Source organism: Danio aesculapii, chromosome 20 (assembly GCF_903798145.1).
Source record: "Danio aesculapii chromosome 20, fDanAes4.1, whole genome shotgun sequence".
Lineage (NCBI taxonomy): Eukaryota > Metazoa > Chordata > Actinopteri > Cypriniformes > Danionidae > Danio > Danio aesculapii.
This window is the reverse complement of record NC_079454.1, coordinates 40,777,354-40,797,263: the sequence shown is the minus strand read 5'-3', so window position 1 is coordinate 40,797,263 and position 19,910 is coordinate 40,777,354. Positions and strand designations below refer to the sequence as shown.

Below are 19,910 nucleotides of genomic sequence, written 5' to 3'. Positions count from 1 at the left end.
TGACCTTAAAATGGTTTTTAAAAAATTAAAAACTGCTTTTATTCTAGCCGAAATAAAACAAATAAGACTTTCTCCAGAAGAAAAAATATTATCAGACATACTGTGAAAATTTCCTTACTCTGTTAAACATCATTTGGGAAATATATATATTTTTTAATTCAATGAGGGGCTAATAATTCTGACTTCAACTGTATATTAGAGACATGTTAGCATGCTAATTTATGCTAACAATTCATATATTCTTGCTATATTAATTCATGTTAGAGACATGCTAACACAAACATGCTTGTAATTAATTAAGTTGCACTGTAAGGATGACCATTTACACTAGAAATACGTCAATACATTGCAGAAAGTGTTAGTAATATGCTAGAAACATGTTAATTAATGTTAGCTATTTGTGCTATCAGTATGGTAATTTATGTTAGAAACAGATATTATTTTAATTTGTCATTGTTACTATCTATTCATCAATCCATCAGTGCTTAAACTTTCCACAGACATTCCCAGAACTTTCAGCCTCAAACTTTCTCAAAATTTCAGTCCCGACTTTGTCAAGCCAACATCAAAGTTTGTCATCAAATATCACTTATCTACTGTAGTTAAGACGGTGAAACCATTCTTGGAATAGAGAAGGGGGAAAACACATGGCTACTTTGTTCCTACTTCAGCAGATAGCCAGTAGAGAAAATCTACAGGATGGAATAAATGAGTTAAGAAAGTGTGGGAGAATCAATTTAAACTACTGAGACACTCCATCTGAACTGTGCTTTGAGCACATAGGTCACTTCATAATCTCCAAAAGCCCACAACGTTCAGAGCTATTGATGATGTGTGGAAATCTCATCGTGCAAAACAGGGATCAATCTGACTTCAATATTTTATAGGGCTAAAGCTAGTATCCTATCTCAATGCTCCATTCTGTATTAAAACTGTAGGGTGCTTTGAAGAGCACACAGGAGTTGTGCTATGGAAGGAGGTGATACATAGGGATGAAAGACCAGGCTTCACTGGAGAATGCTGCTGACGCTGAAGCTGTTCCCTGCACGTTTTGATGGCATAAGCATTCCCTCCTATTAGCTTATCTTTTTATGCCTGTCCATCAAACGCTGAGTCTGGGCTCTGTGCCACAGACCCCATAAGTAGTTGAATTATTATTATGATGCATAATATTTTATCTGCAGCACTGATGGAAGAACTGTACAAAATATAATGACTTACCATAGGACTGAATCATCTAATTGCTATGGCCTGCATTTTCTGAAGAGTTCCATTATAATTTGATTATTAAACCTACACTATGGATATGGTAAGCCATTTTAACATTCAAACTGTAAACAGTATCTACTTTCTTGCAACTAGTATTTGTTTTTTTAATACTATATCATTTTAAAAATATACTTTACTAGTAAAATAAGGGACTAAGCCGAAGGAAAATGAATGAATGAATGAGTATACATTTCATAAGTAAGTACTATTGTGTAATAAATAAAAACTAGTGTTACAGTGTAACTGGTTAACTATTGAGTAATATAAATTTATTACTTTTGGGTTAGTTGCATGTAATTATGCACAATTAATTGTTTTTACTATAGTAAGTACATGGAACGTGTAACAAGGACGCCTTAAAATAAAGTGTGACCATAGTCACTAGTAAATGAAGAAGATGCACAAGTATTTAAAGAATAAGCAATAGCTATTTAGTAATTACTATTACTTAAAGAAACACTGACCCCTGATACATCATGGACTAAGCTGAAGGTAAATGAATGAATGAATGAATAAAGAATCACTTCACTTTTTAAATACTCTAATTTTACAACTCCCTAAAGTTAAACAGTTCAGTTTTACCTTTTTATTACTCAACCTATCTAAAGGGGGTACTTTTAGGTTAGCATAAATTATAGAACCAGATTAGACATAATCATTCATTCATTTTCTTTTCGGCTTAGTCCTTTTATTAATCTGGGGTCGCACAGCGGAACGAAGCGCCTACTTATCCAGCATATGATTTACACAGCGGATGTCCTTCCAGCTGCAACCCATCACTGGGAAACATCCATACACACTCATTTACACACATACACTACGGACAATTTGGCTAACCCAATTCACCTATACCGCATGTCTTTGGACTTTGGATTAAACATATATTATTAGCTCAAAAAAAAATTAAAACATGATAATGTTTTTAATGTAAAGCTTGACGCTCCTGTAGTTAAATTGTGCACTAAGACTGATGGGAAAAAATTAAAGCTAATTTCAAAGTTGCTATTTTCTGGACAGATATAGCTTGTCTCATTCAGGGGTAATAAGCAAGAAACTTTACAGCCTTAAGATGGCTGCAGCAGCTACAATGATAAAACACGATGTAACTACAGCATAGTCGAGTTTTAAAAAGGAAAATTATCTAAACCAGGGGTTCCCAAACTTGGTCCTGCAGGGCTGGTGTCCTGCAGAATTTAACTATGCTAGCCATCCAAAACTGAGTTTGGGCAATGAGATGCTAATAGTCTAAACATATTCAATGATTTATGCTAAGCTAAGCTAAAAGTGCTCCTGCCAGACTCTGAGATTGGCTGAATGGATTTAAAATGGTAAAAATTAACTGTTTAAATTAACTGTTTAATTAACTGTATAATTATTATAATAATTATTAAATTGTGTTCTTTTAATGTAAAATATTCTAGCATCTAAAAAAAAATACTAGTCGCATGAAAATAAATGCTAGCATGTTGTATAAATTAAATGTTAAAACGGCTTGCCATAGTTTGAACACCTTTGCAACCGCATAGCAATACTCTGGAAACCACCCAGGACATGATGTCATTGTAATGACAAGTATTTCATCTTTTTTAATCCTTATATCCAAGCTTTTGTATCTATCTTAGACACTAAAATGCAAATGAATATGAATGAACTGTAGCAGTTTTAAGGAAGAGCCAGGGAGGGCGGGGCTCTCCTCTTCATCAAGCCTGCATGTCGAGTAGGATTTGGTGGCTTTGAATGTGTGACGCGAGCTTGAGTGCGTTCTGCGACACTGCGACCCCTCTTTGATTCATCACAGATAATACCAGATGGTCACTCCTTAGAATTTTTAAAATTAGCCCCCTAACAGATGGACGTTTAAGCATGACTAATTATAATGATTTCGATTTATTAATTAATGAAGGGTTCGTGTCACGCTTTTATAAATTGTCACACAACAGTGACTGGGATTTGTCAAACACGCTTAATTTTTTAAAAAAGCATATTGAGAAGTGATTTGATGTGATTGATGAGAAACGAAAAGGTGCATTTGCTTATAATATCAATATAGAAGCTTTAAAAGTAGAATATACATTAGTTACCATACACATTAAAACATAGCAATGTGGCAAAGCATGTTAGAAACATGTTAGCTGCACATTAGCCTTAGTAGCATGTAATTCATGTTAAAACATGCTAATTAAGTTAATACACTGCTTCATGCTAACAATATACTATAAATAACCAGGGGCGGATTTAGTGATTTGGGGGCCCTAAGCAATTTCAGCCATGGGGCCCAAAAGTTTGTACTTTATTTTATTCTTAATTGATCCATTTTGCATTTTTATTCTTATATCCCCCTTTTCTATATTTTGTGTTAATGCAAAATAATAAAAACAACATGTAAAGCATCTTGTGAAACTTTTTAAATGATTTAATTTCTTAAAATGAATTTACAACTAAAATAATATATTAGATTTTTTTTAAATAGTTTTAATTAAGTTTTAATAGTTTTAATTAAATCATTCATTCATTTTCTTTTCGGCTTAGTCCCTTTATTAATCAGGGGTCGCCACAGCGGAATGAACTGCCAACTTATCTACAGGTTTTTACGCAGCGGATGCCCTTCCAGCTGCAACCCATCTCTGGGAAACATCCACACACACTCATTCACACTCATACACTTTGGACAATTTAGCTTACCCAATTCACCTGGACCGCATATCTTTGGACTGTGGGGGAAACCGGAGCACCCGGAGGAAACCCAGGGAGAACATGCAAACTTGAATCAGCGACCTTATTGCTGTCAGGCGACAGCACTACCTACTGCGCCACTGCGTTTTAATTAAATATTTTTAAAAAAAATTATTACATTTTAAAAACTAAATCTTTACCTAATTTGACTGCTGGACTGCCCCATGATTGAGGGTGGGGACACATTTGCGCAGAAGTAGTAAGAATAAAACTTTTACTTATTTAGACCCTCGTCATACAAAATATGATAGAAAATTATGTTATATATAATTTATAGGTATAATTTGTACCTCTAGGTACTTATTTGGGGGCCCTCAGATTTCCTGGGGCCCTAAGCGCCTTACCTTGCTGATTGGTTAAATCCACCCCTGTTAATAACTAAGTGAATATCTTTGTTTACAGAACTGAGAAGAGTTTGGTCAACAAAAAGATTTGTGTTGTCAAAAATTAAAGAATCAGAAGAACCTTTAAAGGTGACTGACTAAAGGTATAACACAATGAGGGAGTGCACCAAAAACAATGGCATATTCTTTAGGGGGAACTGATGCATACATTCTTCATATGAGAAAACAGTCATCTAAGAGCTGACTAAATTAAAATCTATTTTTATTAAACCAGTTAAAATATTTATTTTTATATCTAATATGTTTGATGTTCCAAATAAAATAGGTACAAGTAGAAAAAATATAATTATAGGGGACCAACATATTAAAGCCTGTTTATGAAGTGCTAAGAATTTGCTAACCACGTTAGAAACTGAAATAAAGTATAATACATAGCTTTGTGGTAAGACATGTTTAAAACATCCACGCAATATCAATATAAAGGCTTTCAAAGTAAAATACACATCATACACATAGTATGTTGTGATATTTAATTGCTTATAGCTTATAGTGTACAGCTTTCATTGCTGTCCTTGTGAGATGTGCAAATAACATCAGTGGCCCTGGGGCCTTTTTATCCTAAAGGAGATCAACAAGGTGGAGCAGAATGTTGATTCAGCATCTACAGTATACCCAAGTGACCTATTACTGGGTAATTTACCTTTTACTTTTTCCGAGGAATCATCACACTCAGCATTTGCTCGTGTCTCTTTTTCTAACATTCAAAAGCACTGAAGCTGAACCAATCTAATGGTAGGCAAATGGATATTTTTTTTACCTTACACTCTACCTCCCTCTAGTGTTTATGATTTATTCAAGATAAGATTGGCAGAGTGAGGTTATACAGTTGGTCAAAAGTATTAGCCCCCATTTTGACAAAAAAATTTTTTTCCCTGATTTCTGTTTAACGGAGCGAAGAATTTTTTATTTATTTTTTTTTCAACACATTTCTAAACATAATAGTTTTAATAACTCATTTCTAATAACAGGTTTATTTTATCTTTGCCATGATGAAAGTAAATAATATGCTGGATATTTTTCAAGACACTTCTATACAGCTTAAAGTGACATTTAAAGGCTTAACTAGGTTAATTGGGTTAACAAGGCAGGTTAGGGTAATTAGGCAAGTTATTGTATAACGATGGTTTGTTGCGTAGACTATCGAAAAAAAATATAGCTTAGAGGTAATAACTTTTACCCTAAAAGGGCTTTTAAAAAATTAAAAACTGCTTTTATTCTAGCCGAAATAAAGGAAATGAGACTTTCCCCAGAAGAAAAAATATTATCAGACATACTGTGAAAATTGTCTTGCTCTGTTAAACATAATTTGGGAAATATTTTAAAAAGAAAAAAAAAAACAAAGGGGTTTAATAATTCTGATTTCAACTGTGTGTGTGTATATATATATATATATATATATATATATATATATATATATATATATATATATATATATATATATATATATATATATATATATATATTTGAAATCAGAATTATTAAACCCCTTTGTTTTATATTTATATATTTATATATATTATGTTTATTTATATATATATATAAAGAAACAAACAAACACACAAAAAAACAAGAGTATTATTAATTAAATAAAATTCTTACATTTACAAACAAGCAGGACCTTTACATTAATCAAAAAATTTGAAAATAGAGCGCAAATGGACAATTTTAATGGCCTTTCTATTAGCACTATGTTGAATAGTACAAACGTACTTTTTTCAGTTCCTTATAAAATAAATAAAAACAGGGTTTTTTGGTTAACAATTTTACACATAAATATTAAACATAATCAACAAAATAAATAGATTTATAGATTCATATTAAATAGATTAATAACTAAAAGTTCATTATTCAGATTATCATAATTAAAATATCCAAAAATGACCTTTTCAAAATGCGAATTAAAATTAAAGAGTACCTTTTCTTTGATAAAGACTGAAGCATCATACCAAAGCTTTGTAACATAACCACGGTGCTAAAAGATGTGCGGTACAGTTTCCAAATGCAAAGAGCAAAAAGAGCAATTTATATCAATATCCTTTTTAAATTTACTGAGTAAATGTATAACCAGATAGAATTTATGAATTAGTCAGTGGGAAAAAAAAGTGGTTATAGACCTTTTTCTGCTGTCCGTGTGAAATTAAATTTACAAAAACAATTTTCATTTCTTCATTCATTCATTTTCTTTTCAACTTTTTTCTTTTCAAGTCCCTTTATTAATCTGGAGTCGCCACAGCGGAATGATCCAGCATGTATTTTATGCAGCAGATGCCCTTCCAGCTGCAACCCATCACTGGGAAACATCCACACACGCTCATTCACTTACGTACACTACAGACAATTTAGCCTACCCAATTCACCTGTACAAAAATGATTTTATAAAGAAAACAGGTAAGCAAGTAGGGTCTGTTTAAATGTTTAAGTAACTTCTGTACAGAAAACGCTAAATGTTGGTAAAATAATGTCATTATTCAACATAACTGCTATATTTTGGGGCTATCTATCTATCTATCTATCTATCTATCTATCTATCTATCTATCTATCTATCTATTTATCTGTCTGTCTATCTATCTATCTTTCTGTCTGTCTGTCTGTCTGTCTGTCTGTCTGTCTGTCTGTCTGTCTTTATCTATTTATTAGAACGTAAACTATTATTGTGTGACATTTTAGCGTCTGTTTTCTGTGGCTTTCCTCAGGTAACAATAAATATATTAAACAGGACTCATTCTAATCTATGCTTTGTTGTTTTGAAACTAGCCTACAGTATTAGTCACTCGTACATTTTAAAATAAAGAGTATGACTTCAATCACATTCAGTTGTTTATAACGTAAAACAAGCTAATATTGTGTGTGCTATAAATTAGATGCGCATTTAATAGGTTATTAACAGTAATAGTTCTCACCTAGTCGAGCATAAACGAAATAAGCATAACACAGCTGTAAGCTCGCTCATGAATCCTACTATGCGGACGACGGATTTTCATTAATGTTAAAAATGTTTCATTGGAAGCGAAAGACACAACGTCAAAGCCGCCTAGTTAATATTCATGAGACAGACGTGTGTCATTGGATCGTTACCAAGTAACGTCAACGTAATTTAATTAATATTCATTAGCCGAGACTTCGCCGTAGTACGATTCGCGATTTAGAACCCGGAAGTGGTGTATTAGTTGTTACTCGCTGTGTTTAGTTTGTGAGTTTGAAACCGGACTGTGTGTGTTTTTCGCACAAATGGAAAGTTGACCGCTCAGGAATGGAAGATGAGTCTTCCGTGCGAGTGAATGACACCGCGCGAAATATGCCCGGTTATTCCGGACGCGACGGGGAATCTGTCTATGTATCCAGCGGGACACGGAGCACTGATTTCGGCCGGGATGTCCGCAGCGGTGAGGCGAAGGTGCCGTCATCATCATCATTATCCTCGAAGGATGTTTTGGAATTTCATAAACACAAACGTGGACCAGGAGGCGGCCATAGAGAACATATCGAGAGGGAAAACATAAGAGCTGTGGATATTTTAAGAAGGAATTTTGGTTCCACTATCAGAGATACAGAAGATCCCAAAGATCTAGAGAAAGTAGGAAATGACATCAATCTAAACGACTTGGACCATGAAAATGACGATGAAAGGATGCAATGTAGCACAATAAGTCTCCAGCGAGACATTGAGAGCGATCCAGGATTGGGAAATCCTAATGGGAATCATCATATTGATTATAATATTGATTTGAAGAGTGGCGAAGATCCCAGCCAATCAAAAGAGCACGTTTACTGCACTGTATACTGTATTGCCAATGATAATTATAGGATACCTGTTCAGAAAACAACATCTAATCACGAGACTTCATCATCATCATCATCATCATCAGATGTACTGTTTTTACCTCCCACCGACTTGCCAAACTCAGAATTGGATAATCATGATCCCTACCCAGTGCCCTATACAGTCTCTGACTTGATGGTGTCTGGAATACACAGCTCATATAATGCTGACAACAGTTTGTCTGTGGTGTTGACATGTCGCATTTGTCTTGACGACAAACAAATCATGCCACTACACTGTTGCAAAAAGGCTGTTTGTGAAGAATGTCTGAAAAGATACATCATCTCACAGGTATCCATGTTTGTTTTCGGTGTTGTACCTTTGTGTCTGCAATAGTATCAAATTTGCACGTTCCTTTTTATTACGGTATACTATATTATCGCGATATTAATGCAACTAATTAATGTTAAGAGTATATAACTGTTTTAAGGAGAAATTAAATAGCAAAATGATGAAGTACAAGGGACCTTTTTCACAAGACGTGTTGACGGTCATAATCTTAAATCCTTTAAGGTTTTTAATATTTAGATTAAAAAAATGAACATTTTAATGCATTTATGAATGTATTATATCATGTTTGCGTCAAATTGCAAAAAGCGAATTGCCGCTTATGCGAGGAGTTTCTAATGCAGCATATCGGGCTTGACATTGTAAGTTTAACATTATTCTCTCCTCTGGCTGTCATCATCAATCTCACGCATTTTTTTTTCCTTTTTTTCCTTTTTCTAAAAGTCTTGATAACACCATTGTGGCATTTTTCCTTTATTTTTTCAGCAAATAGTATTGTAAGAATATTATTTGTTATACACTCCGAATCACTGCGCTTTAAGTTTTCCCAACTAGGGTCTATAGTAGGCTTGGGCGGTCTTCAAATTTTCATACCATCAAACTTCCTACGGTACGGTATAACCGTGCAGAATACAAAATTATGATTTAAGGCTCAGACAGTGTCACCAAACTGTTGACTTGTGCCTAAACCATTCAGAAACCGAATACCGTATATGTGACCTTAAGTTCGAGTTATTTCCATCTCTCGTGGTCACCTCTTTGTTGCACAATTTGCAAATTGCCTTGTCCGTATTTACCGCCTCTCCCTTGTCGTTCAGTCGAAAGCCAGAAATACTGCCAAACTACAGAAGTTGTGTTCTCTTTCAAGACCAGGTCACTTAGTGTGCGACTCACCATCTTTCCCCTCCTCTCTCTTTCTCCTCCACACTGTCAGCTAGAAATTATATTTAATATTTAATCCTTGTGGGCGTCAAGGTGGCGCAGTGCATAGCACGATCGCCTCGCAGCAAGAAGGTCGCTGGTTCGAGCCTCGGCTGGGTCAGTTGGCATTTCTGTGTGGAGTTTGCATGTTCTCCCTGTGTTGGCGTGGGTTTCCTCCGTGTGCTCCTGTTTCCCCCACAAGTCCAAAGACATGTGTTATAGGTGAATTAAGCTAAATTGTCCGTAGTGTATGTGTGTGAATGAGTGTGTATGGATGTTTCCCAGTGATTGGTTGCAGCTGGAAGGGCATCCGCTGCTGGATAAGTTGGCGGATCATTCCGCTGTGGCGACCCCAGTTTAATAAAGGGACTAAATCGAAAAGAAAATGAATGAATGAATTTAATCCTTGTCTGCTATGTAAGTGCATTGTTTTTTTATGACAGTATAACAGTTGCTATTTTTAGATTCCACGGTATACCAAATTACCGTATTACCGTCCAAGCCTAGTCTATAGGTAACAACTCTTTACAATAAAATCAGATAAATGTTAGTCAAATTAACATCAACAATGTGAAATAACAAAATTAGAGTTATGTGTTCATTAAATTTAAAAATACAACTGAATTTCTTTTAGTTATTAAATTCATTTAATACAATGATTATGAATTTAGTTTTAATGTGTTGTTAGGCATTAACTAAGAAATTAACATGAGCTAAAATGCATTTATGGTTGTCATTACATTTGCTGTACACATTACAAGAAGCGCAAATTACGTAATAATATTACTTTTCTAAGTAATGAGTAAAGTAACGCATTACTTTTCAAAAATAAGTAATAATATTTGAGTTACTTTTTTTTACTTGGTTTAATTAATTAGCTTTTAAAAATAAATTGCAGAATTAAAAATAAAGTATGACAGTGTGTGGTCACATGATGTGCATTTTCAGCGGTATAGTGTGGACGGAGGGCTGTTCAGAATGCTAGATGAAACACTAGTGTGGATGTGGATCGTTTTCATTCTAAAGTGCCATTTTAAAACTAAGACGTATTAGTGTAAACGGAGCTGTGCGTGTTTTACGCGAGCGGGCTTGCGAGGCGGGGTGGAGGATCGTGATACTGGCATGGACGATGGAATGGATGATGGCATCGTCTATCGACTCAACCCTAATTACTTTCAGAAGTAACTTTCCTCCACACTGTCTCTACAGAGTTAACAAACAAAAGGCCTATAAATAGTCACCGAATTTTTAAGTTGTAGGCCAGATTAACATGCGACAATTTTTATATTTGAAAATAAGGACCCTATTAGGTCTTTCAGCCTTTTGTTACTGTGATGAACAACCCCTGCCAATACAACAATCTGAAAATGATTAAAACACAGTCAAAAAGTGGCCACGAAATCAATATTGTGCATGTTTCTTATCACAATATATTGAATGTCGACTTATTTCTAGTCTGCAACTATACAACTATACTATACTAAACTGATATGATCAGTAAGTCATGACAGCATATGTTTTTAGTTCATTGTAACTTATTAAACTAACTTAATCAAGTAATTTGATAAGAATCGCAAGTTGTTTTAAGTCAGTTTAACATTCAATAAACGTTCAATGGACTCATAAGGTTAATTTGATTCAGCTTAAAAATTTTAGGCAACCAGTGTACTTAATGATATTGCGAAAAGTGCTATACAAATAAACTTGAATTGAATTTATCTACATGCCTGCCTCTTAAAGATGTTAAACATCTGTGATATGTTTCATATTATTATTTGTCTTTACATGTTCTTGTAGATTGTAATACTGTGAGTGATTGCCATACTTGTGGTCATTACAAAGTGCCTCCACTTGCATCTTTGAGGGAAGATCACCTGTCAGTCATTTTATGTGTTTGCTTTCTTAATTGTTTGTCTTCTAATTTTAGCATGTGCTCTGTTTGTTAATGGAGAGGTTCTCTATTGTGCTGGTGGAAGCGTCCTCAGCCTGTCCTGTCCTTTCCTGCTTTAGAGAAGTGATGCATTTCCTGTGTGCACCACTGTGTATGTGATTATGGCGGATTTGGAAATGTTAGCTTTAGTCATTTTAGTACTCCCTTTGCCGCAGAGCACACAGGCCTGTGTTGTGTAACACTAGTCATGTTAGTGTGATAAAAAAAGGATGACCAGTTGTTCCTCAGAGATGCATGAGGCATCAGCATGTGTTTGAATGAGTCCTCTGAGGGCTGTGGTGAAACGCGGAAAACACATTTGTATCTCTGCAGTGGTGATGGTCAGTTAGAAAGCCAACCATGTTTGTTTTGAAATATGTACTTTAGCTTTTAGACGTTTTGCATGATATAATCCTCCTGGAAAAAGTTAGTGTAAATGAATCCCTTTTAAAGCATGACTGGATTTAGGCTTGTCACAATATCAAATTTTTGTTGTACGATATATTGCACCACAATTTGTTGCGATAAACGAGAGTATTGTCCTTTTAAAATCAATTGATGCCACTCATATAATGCAGGGATAAACATAATAGCATCATAATGTAAGTATACTCTTACAAAGAACAGTTGATATCTTATTAATTATTAATATAATTATAGCAACTTTAATAAAAAGGCATTGGAGTCAGAATGTGAAAACGTATATATGCCAAACAAATAAATAAAAAATGTTAACAAAAAGCGCCAAGGTACCAAGAACTACACTGTAAAACCCAAAAAGTTAAGGTAACTCAACCATTTGAGGAAACCGATTGCAACAAACCATTACAGTTCAAAAACTAATCTTAATGAGTACTGTGAACTTAATCCATTTAAGTAAATTAAGCAATTTGAGCACAGTAAAACCCAATAAATGAAGAGAACTCAAACCAACTGAGTGCTGTAAAACCCAATTAGTTAAGGCAACTCAAACCGTTTGAGGAAACCAATTGCTACAAACCATTTGAGTTTATCTATATGAATCTATATGAGTGCTGTGAACTTACTCCGTTTAAGTTGAAGTAATGAGGTATTTAATTAATTAGAATTACTTTTCAGTGAAGTTTGAGTTAACTACACTCATTTCATTTGATGAAGTTGACTGTTGGGTTTTACAGTGTAGTAAAAAGTAACATGCTTAACAAAGTCAATTTAGACTTTTAAACACAGAGGCAAGGGATACTGAACAGGCCACATCCTCTACCAGATGTATTTTCAGTTGTTTGGCACCCACATATACAATAATAATTTATAGTAAATAATTATATAGTAAATGCTATAGTTTTTAAACCATACTCACACTGACACCTTCAATAGCGATTAGATGAGGTGACAAAAATTTTTTTTTAAGTATGGGCGATATGTATTTCATCACCAGATATTATTGAGGTTATGTCTATGTGTGGTGCGATAAGTCAATATATTGGTTATTGTGACAGGCCTAACTGGATTATGAGTTTAAATGGACATGGACTTGTTAATTTTTGGTTTTGAGATAAAAAGACTTTTTGAGATTCTCTTGGTTCATTTAGTCAGAAACCAAATAAGTTTTTTTCCCCCATTCGGCACATTTTAATTTTTAAAACTTAAAGATACCACCAAAAAATGATGATGTATTCTTGTGATGTAACTTACTGATCTTCCAAAATGATCCACCATGCTGGGCTATACATGAACTGTAAAACTCAATCAAATTGAATCAAATTAACTTATCTAGTCATCTCAACTTACATCAATCAAACTGACTAAAAATATTAAGTTAAACTATAACTTAGACCAAATCTGCAGACATTTATTGCTATTTCTGTGGAGAATTTTGTAAAAAAAATCTGCGGATTTGTGTGGAATGATTTTGGGAGTATAATAACTAAACACTTAATATGTGAAATAAAATGTAACTTTTAATTTATGTTCAATGCAAATCCAATTAGATCCACTTATTTGGTAAACAAAGCAAGTCTCTCAAATAATATATCCACTAAATGACAGATAATATTACATTACAATCTGTATTGTTAAAAAATAATATAATTATTTTCATATTACTCAATAATATTACTGAAATTACTTTAAGAACTGAATAATTATAAATATTCATACATTAACACAAATAAATACACTGTAAAACCCAACTTTATCAAATTAAATAAGTGTAGTTAACTCAAAATTGACGTAAAGTTAATTCTACTCATTTGAAAAGAGTTTTGAACTCCGTGTTGAAGGTAATGAGTTAATTAAATACCTCATTACTTCAACTTAAATAGAGTAAGTTTACAGCACTCATATAGATTATTTTTTTGACTCGAATGGTTTGTAGCAATCGGTTTCCTCAAACGGTTTGAGTTGCCTTAACTTATTGGGTTTTACATTACTCAGTTGCTTTGAGTTCTCTTCATTTATTGGCTTTTACTGTGCTCAAATTGCTTCGTTTTCTCAAATGGATTAAGTTCACAGTACTCATTAGGATTAGTTTTTGAACTTACAGTAAATGGCTTGTTGCAATTGGTTTCCTCAAATGGTTTGAGTTACCTTAACATTTTGGATTTTACAGTGTAGACTTAACGATGGGCTAAAAATCTGCATATTTCTGTGTGTGCAGATTTTGTTTAGGCCTATTAATAAGCAGCAAATTAGCAGTTTGTTGAGCTAAAAGTCATAATGTTGTTTCATTAATTGTGTGAACTGTACCATAAAGTGAAGCCTGACCTAATTACAGTAAATTATTTACCCTTGACGCCCTTTATGCGTCAGTATTGTATGCTTCAGTGTCAATTAAAAGGGAGTAATTGCAAGTTTTGTAGAACCACACTTCTACATACCGTAATGCATACCAATATTCGTGAGATCTACATGGAAGAGGTTATAAAAAATTTTAAAGGAGTCAAAAGCGTGCCAGAAATTCCTTACAAACATATACTGAACTGTTATGACATTAAATAAGGATCTGTTGTTGGTTTGTTTAGATATTTTTGAAGTCTTTCACATTTTTCCTAAACTGTACCAAAATTAATTTGGAAATGGACCGAAAGTGCTTTAAAGATCGGCCTTGGTGTTTTAATCAAACTCTATAATTTCATCTGAACTCTCATTCAGCTTTGGTTCAGATGGCGGTATTCAGAACAACTGCATTTACAGAGCAATCCAGTCAGAGTTTGTTTGATCAAACCAAACCAAATACAACCGATTAAAGCCCATTAAATGCATTAATTCTATCAAATTACATTAAAATATGCATTGTAGGGTTTTTACAAAGTCACAAATATGAACTGGAGGAAGACTGTCTCCAGAAGTTTTATTTATTTATTTATTTTTCAAAACCAGTGAGTCATGTCTCTGACGAGGGGAGGAAGAACTTGTGCTGTAATTGATTGCTTAATCACTGAGCTCAGCCTCTCTGCGCCCTAATTACATTACATGACTGTTGGCTGGAAGGTCTGTGTGTGGTTTGCAGACGACATAGAAACAATTTGCCCTTCTGGAGGGATCTTGTGGACATAATCGAGTAATGCTAGCTCGCCTGTTGCTGCTCTTCACTCAAATAAGATTTATTGCCCTTGTGAATGATCCCGGGGGTCAGGCAGAGGTTGATGTGATAATGATAGCTGTCTTATGTGGTTGAAGGTTTTGGTGTAGTTCGGCAGTAACCTGTGTTTGGTGACCCGTTTAGCTGCAAGCCTGTGTCATTTTCTCTACTGTGTTTAGGAGTGCACAATTATGATGATGACAAAAAGAATGTGTTTATATAGCCACCTATCGCCACTCCTCCCATTGTTGCAGCATGTGTTTTGCTATTCAAGGATGTACTGCAAAAGACAGATTACCTGTAAAACCTGTCTGTTCGAGTTGTATCCAGTAACAGCTTTGCAGCCGCTTACAGCACGATAGAATGCTGGCATATTGCATAGTACTGATGAGCTACATGGAGTTAAATCTACATCATATTTTCTGTAGTTATTGTGATAATGATAGCAATGACGGTAATTTATATGTAGTGAGAATCCTGTAAATTTAGAAAATATATAATTTTTTCTTCCTTTTTTTTTTTAAATAAGAGTGTTCAGAGCACCCACGTAATGAAGTATTTTTTTCATTTATACTGGAGGCAAAGGTTGGGTGATTAATCAAAATGAAACTGTGCTTCTCACAGGTGAGTGGGATTTACAAATCACCTGTACTGTAAGTGACACACTCTCTCCTCGCTCTATGCATCAGATACTCTTATCAACTATTCTTATCCATGTTTCTGAAAAACATCTTGCACTTGTTTGGGGTCATTCACATCGAATACATCTTAAATTCTTAAAAAGATTGACGCGGCTCTTGGGAATGGGTTTAAACAAAGCACAACTCAAGGTTAATGTGACGCAGTATTGTGAATGTCATGCAATAATCACAATAATGGAATTATTAGAAATAGGAAAACAATATGTTATGATGAGCACATGAAGATACATCATATAAAAGTAAATAAAACTTTCAAAACTATAAATATTTTATATATATATATATATATATACTATAAAACTGCCAAGTTTCTACTATAAACAGAAGCTTGCAGCGGTTGCCCTGCCTCTGAGCTCTTCTAAATTGGTCCACTGCTTTTAGACCTGACAGTGATGAACTGCTCTGCGTGTGAAAGTTGAAGATCTTTAACTTGACACGCCGTCTAAAAAAACGTGTCACCCGCACTGTTAAAAAAAAAAGCTGACTCAACTTAAAATTTTAAGGCAATCAACTTCAGGACATTTTTGAGTTGACTCAACTTAAATGGAGTCAAGTGCAGTATTTGGGTTGAAAGTTGAGTCAGCTCTGCAGCAAGTTGCCTTACAATTTTGAGTTGGGTCAACTTTTTTTACAGTGCATGCACTGCGCTTCAAAAAGGCGCAAGGTACGAATGTACTGTAACAGTCAAACACGTCTGTCCGGTGCATGTTTACATCGAAAAAGTGAACAGGGGCACCAATAGTTAAGAGGGTTTAATAATTCTGACTTCAACAGTATGTACTTTCTGCATTTTTGATTTGGAGGTCACATTGGCAATCTCTTTTGACAGTTATTGCCATGATTTTTGGGCCTGTGTGATTTATGATTTAAAAGGCAGTTTAGATACTAAGAATACATGTAAGCTCAAAGGAATACTATGAATATTGTTCCTAACCAGATGAAAGGAACAAGCAATTGGTTAACGTGCACTTTTACTAAAGAGAAAGGGCAAGAGGTCTGCACTACAAAAGACTCATTTAAATAGCTAATATTTAACTTCACAGAGCTACTGTTTCTCATTTCAGCCCATTGTGTTGGGTTTGGCAAATGGTGCACCAATCTAAATGTTAGATGCCCATGGCAAGGGCGTTTGGTTCCGTCTTAGGAGTAATATTTCAGAATGCTGGCTTATACTGGGTCCATTAGCGGCTTACTTTTCTTTAAAGAGGCTCGTCGAATTGTCATAATGGATGGTATGTTGCTTTAATATCATCTCAGGATTAAAAAAAGATAATTATGATGACGTGATGTCATATAATCTGGTGTCTGTGCAGTGACACTATTACACAAAAGCACAGAATTCAGCTCAGCTAAATTTAAGCTAAAAAGGCTCCAGAATTCAGAATTTACCATTTTTCAAAATGTTGGGTTCCACACAATCGAATGTGTTGGGACAACAAGAAGAAAATAAGTTATCTTATGAGTTGTTACAGATTTAAGTGGATTGAACATAAAACAATTCATTTGTCCCGAACCTCAAGAGTTGTGTTGTTTCAGCACATTTTAAATAAGTAGTTCAGGCAAACAACAAACGTCTTTTTAAGTTGTGTATAATAAAAATACATTGTGTTGGTTTTGCACAATTGTGGGTTAGTTTTAGGGTTATGACAGTCAAAAATAATGGTTCAGTTAGGGCTGGACAATAAATCAATTTTATCAATTAACTTGAGTGTGAAGTTCACAATGGTTTGTTTGAATGAAAATCGATTTTCACCCTAACACGTGACGCTCCCCTCTGGGCTCCCGTAGTCCCCCCCACCCCCGCATTGCAATAGAAACACACTAAAAACATGCAGTGAGCAGAGGAGAACCCTGATAAATGTTGCGCTCTTTGAAATAAAATTAAATGGTATGAAAAAACACCGACGCACAAAAATACCGGCCAAAAAAAATGACATAGTTCAGGGCTCGCAGTCACACATTTACCATGAGACATTTGCATTTGAAACTACGTGCCACACCTTGTATTTCTCACAGTGTGAAGCAATGGATAAGACAATTAATGGAGAAGATGCGCATATGAAAGGAACTATTACCCATAGATATATATACAATGTACATTTGAAGTCAAAATTATTAGCCCCCCTGCTTATTTTTTCCCCATTTTCTGTATAACGGAGAGAAGATTTTTCAACACATTTCTAAACATAATAGTTTTTGTAATTCATTTCAAATAACGGATTTATTTTATCTTTGCCATGATGACAGTAAATAATATTTTACTAAATATTTTTCAAGATACTTCTATACAGCTTAAAGTGACATTTAAAAGCTTAACTAGGTTATTTAGGTTAACTAGGCAGGTAAGGGTAATTAGGTTATTGTTATTAAATAACGATGGATTATTCTGTAGACAATCGAAAAAATATATAGGTTAAAGAGGCTAATAATATTGACCTTAAAATGGTTTTTAAACAATTTAAAACTGCTTTTGTTCTAGCCGAAATAAAACAAATAAAACTTTCTCCAGAAGAAAAAAAATATTATCAGACATACTGTGAAAGTTTCCTTGCTCTGTTAAACATCATTAGGGAAATATTTTAAAAAGAATAAAAAAATCAAAGGGGGCTAATAATTCTGACTTCAACTTTAAATATTTATGACTGTTACCAATCTAATGTTAGAATCCAATGTTGCTCTTTCCTGAGAAATGATGTGACCCAGCCGTAAAAACGTTCAATACTTTAAATATCAACACTGACAAAACTCGCTCAGTGCACTAGACTAATCTTGCAGATACAACGACCACACTCTCTTTTCTATAGCATTCTTATATCCTATAATTAATTTTAATTATGATCAGGTTATATAAGTTAGTAACCATGAGCCCTAGATTCAGTACATAAAGTACCTCCATTTTCAGCAGGTGTTAATTAATTAATTACATTTTTTGTTGCTATGAATGCATTAATGCTTATAAATAATGTGTACTCATACACTCAAAAAACAAGTTTGCTGTTTGTTCAAACTGCTTATTTAATATGAGCTGAAACTACACAATTCTTGAGTTTTTTGTGGGGACAACTTACTTGTTTTATGTTCAATCCACTTAAATCTGTAAAAACCAATAAGCCAACTTAATTTCTTCTTGTTGTCCCAACATATATCGATTGTGTGAAACCCAGCAATTTTTACAGTGCAGCCACAATAACATAATTTTTTAGGGGCATGTGTTCTAATTCTAGGTAGGTTTATGTAGTTGTCATTTTAGCAGTATTATACCGAATAGAAATGATATTCAAAGCTTATTATTCAAAGCTGTCTTGTGTGCTCACAGCGTTTGAAAAAAGAGCTTTTGTGTCTTTAAAGCAGCACTGCCACAGCCATCAAAACAGTGCTTTTGTAGCAGTCGCGTAGCTTTCAAAAACACATTACAATTACTGTCAGACCACAAATCAGCTGCTCAAAGTAATGCTTCCATTATAATCCATAAACTGTGACTTCTTGGATTCAGCCGGTGCTATTTTTGAGTGTTGCTCCATTTACAAAGCATTGCTTATTTTTCAGCATCATGAACGTATCTAGTTAAAATAGTTCAGCATTTTCCTTTCTTTCTTTCTTTCTTTCTTTCTTTCTTTCTTTCTTTCTTTCTTTCTTTCTTTCTTTCTTTCTTTCTTTCTTTCTTTCTTTCTTTCTTTCGTTTCTCAAGATTCCTGCCTTCTGTTGTTGTTCTGCTCTGTCCAGCTGTTTTTGAACCCAAATAAACATATTGTGCAAAACGCCCTTCTTAGAAACACATCTGATCAGTGTTTGTTGAACCCTCATCAACCTAATTATTCAAGGTTTCTTTAAGGCCAACTAGTCTTACAAATTGGTCTCCAGATAAACCAGAGACATCCAAACTAGGGCCCGCCATCCTATCTGAGAAGAGAGTAAAAATTAGGGTCTGAGGGGATTTCCTTTAATAGAGATTGTCTTTTCTAACATAACCTTTTGTTTGTGTGTTTCATTGTTGAGCTATAAAAAAGCAAGCTTGAATTAAATGTTTCAATTAATTGTTGTGAATTGATCAGATTAGTTTAAAGTGCATTGAACTCTTTGAATTGTTTAGTTTTATTGTAATTATTTATAAGTTTGTAAGTTATTTATGAAATGTGCAAAATTATAATGCAATAGTAAACCTGATATGATTACAGTAATGCGTTCTATTTATTTTAAAAAATCACCCATGGCAACTTTGTAATACAGTTTGTGTTGTTTGTCTTTGGCCTACAACCCCTCAATTATCTTTGATTTTTGGCT

General features: G+C 34.1%; 1 protein-coding gene across 1 annotated transcript in view; it reads left to right on the top strand.

The window, feature by feature from the left end:
• Positions 1–7,558: 7,558 nt before the first annotated feature.
• Positions 7,559–19,910, top strand: part of rnf217 (ring finger protein 217) — a 44,443-nt gene continuing 32,091 nt past the window's right edge. The window contains exon 1 of the mRNA XM_056480623.1: positions 7,559–8,518. Within this exon, the coding sequence (XP_056336598.1) occupies positions 7,658–8,518 (861 nt within the window). The 5' untranslated portion in view covers positions 7,559–7,657. The remainder of the gene's footprint in view (positions 8,519–19,910) is intronic.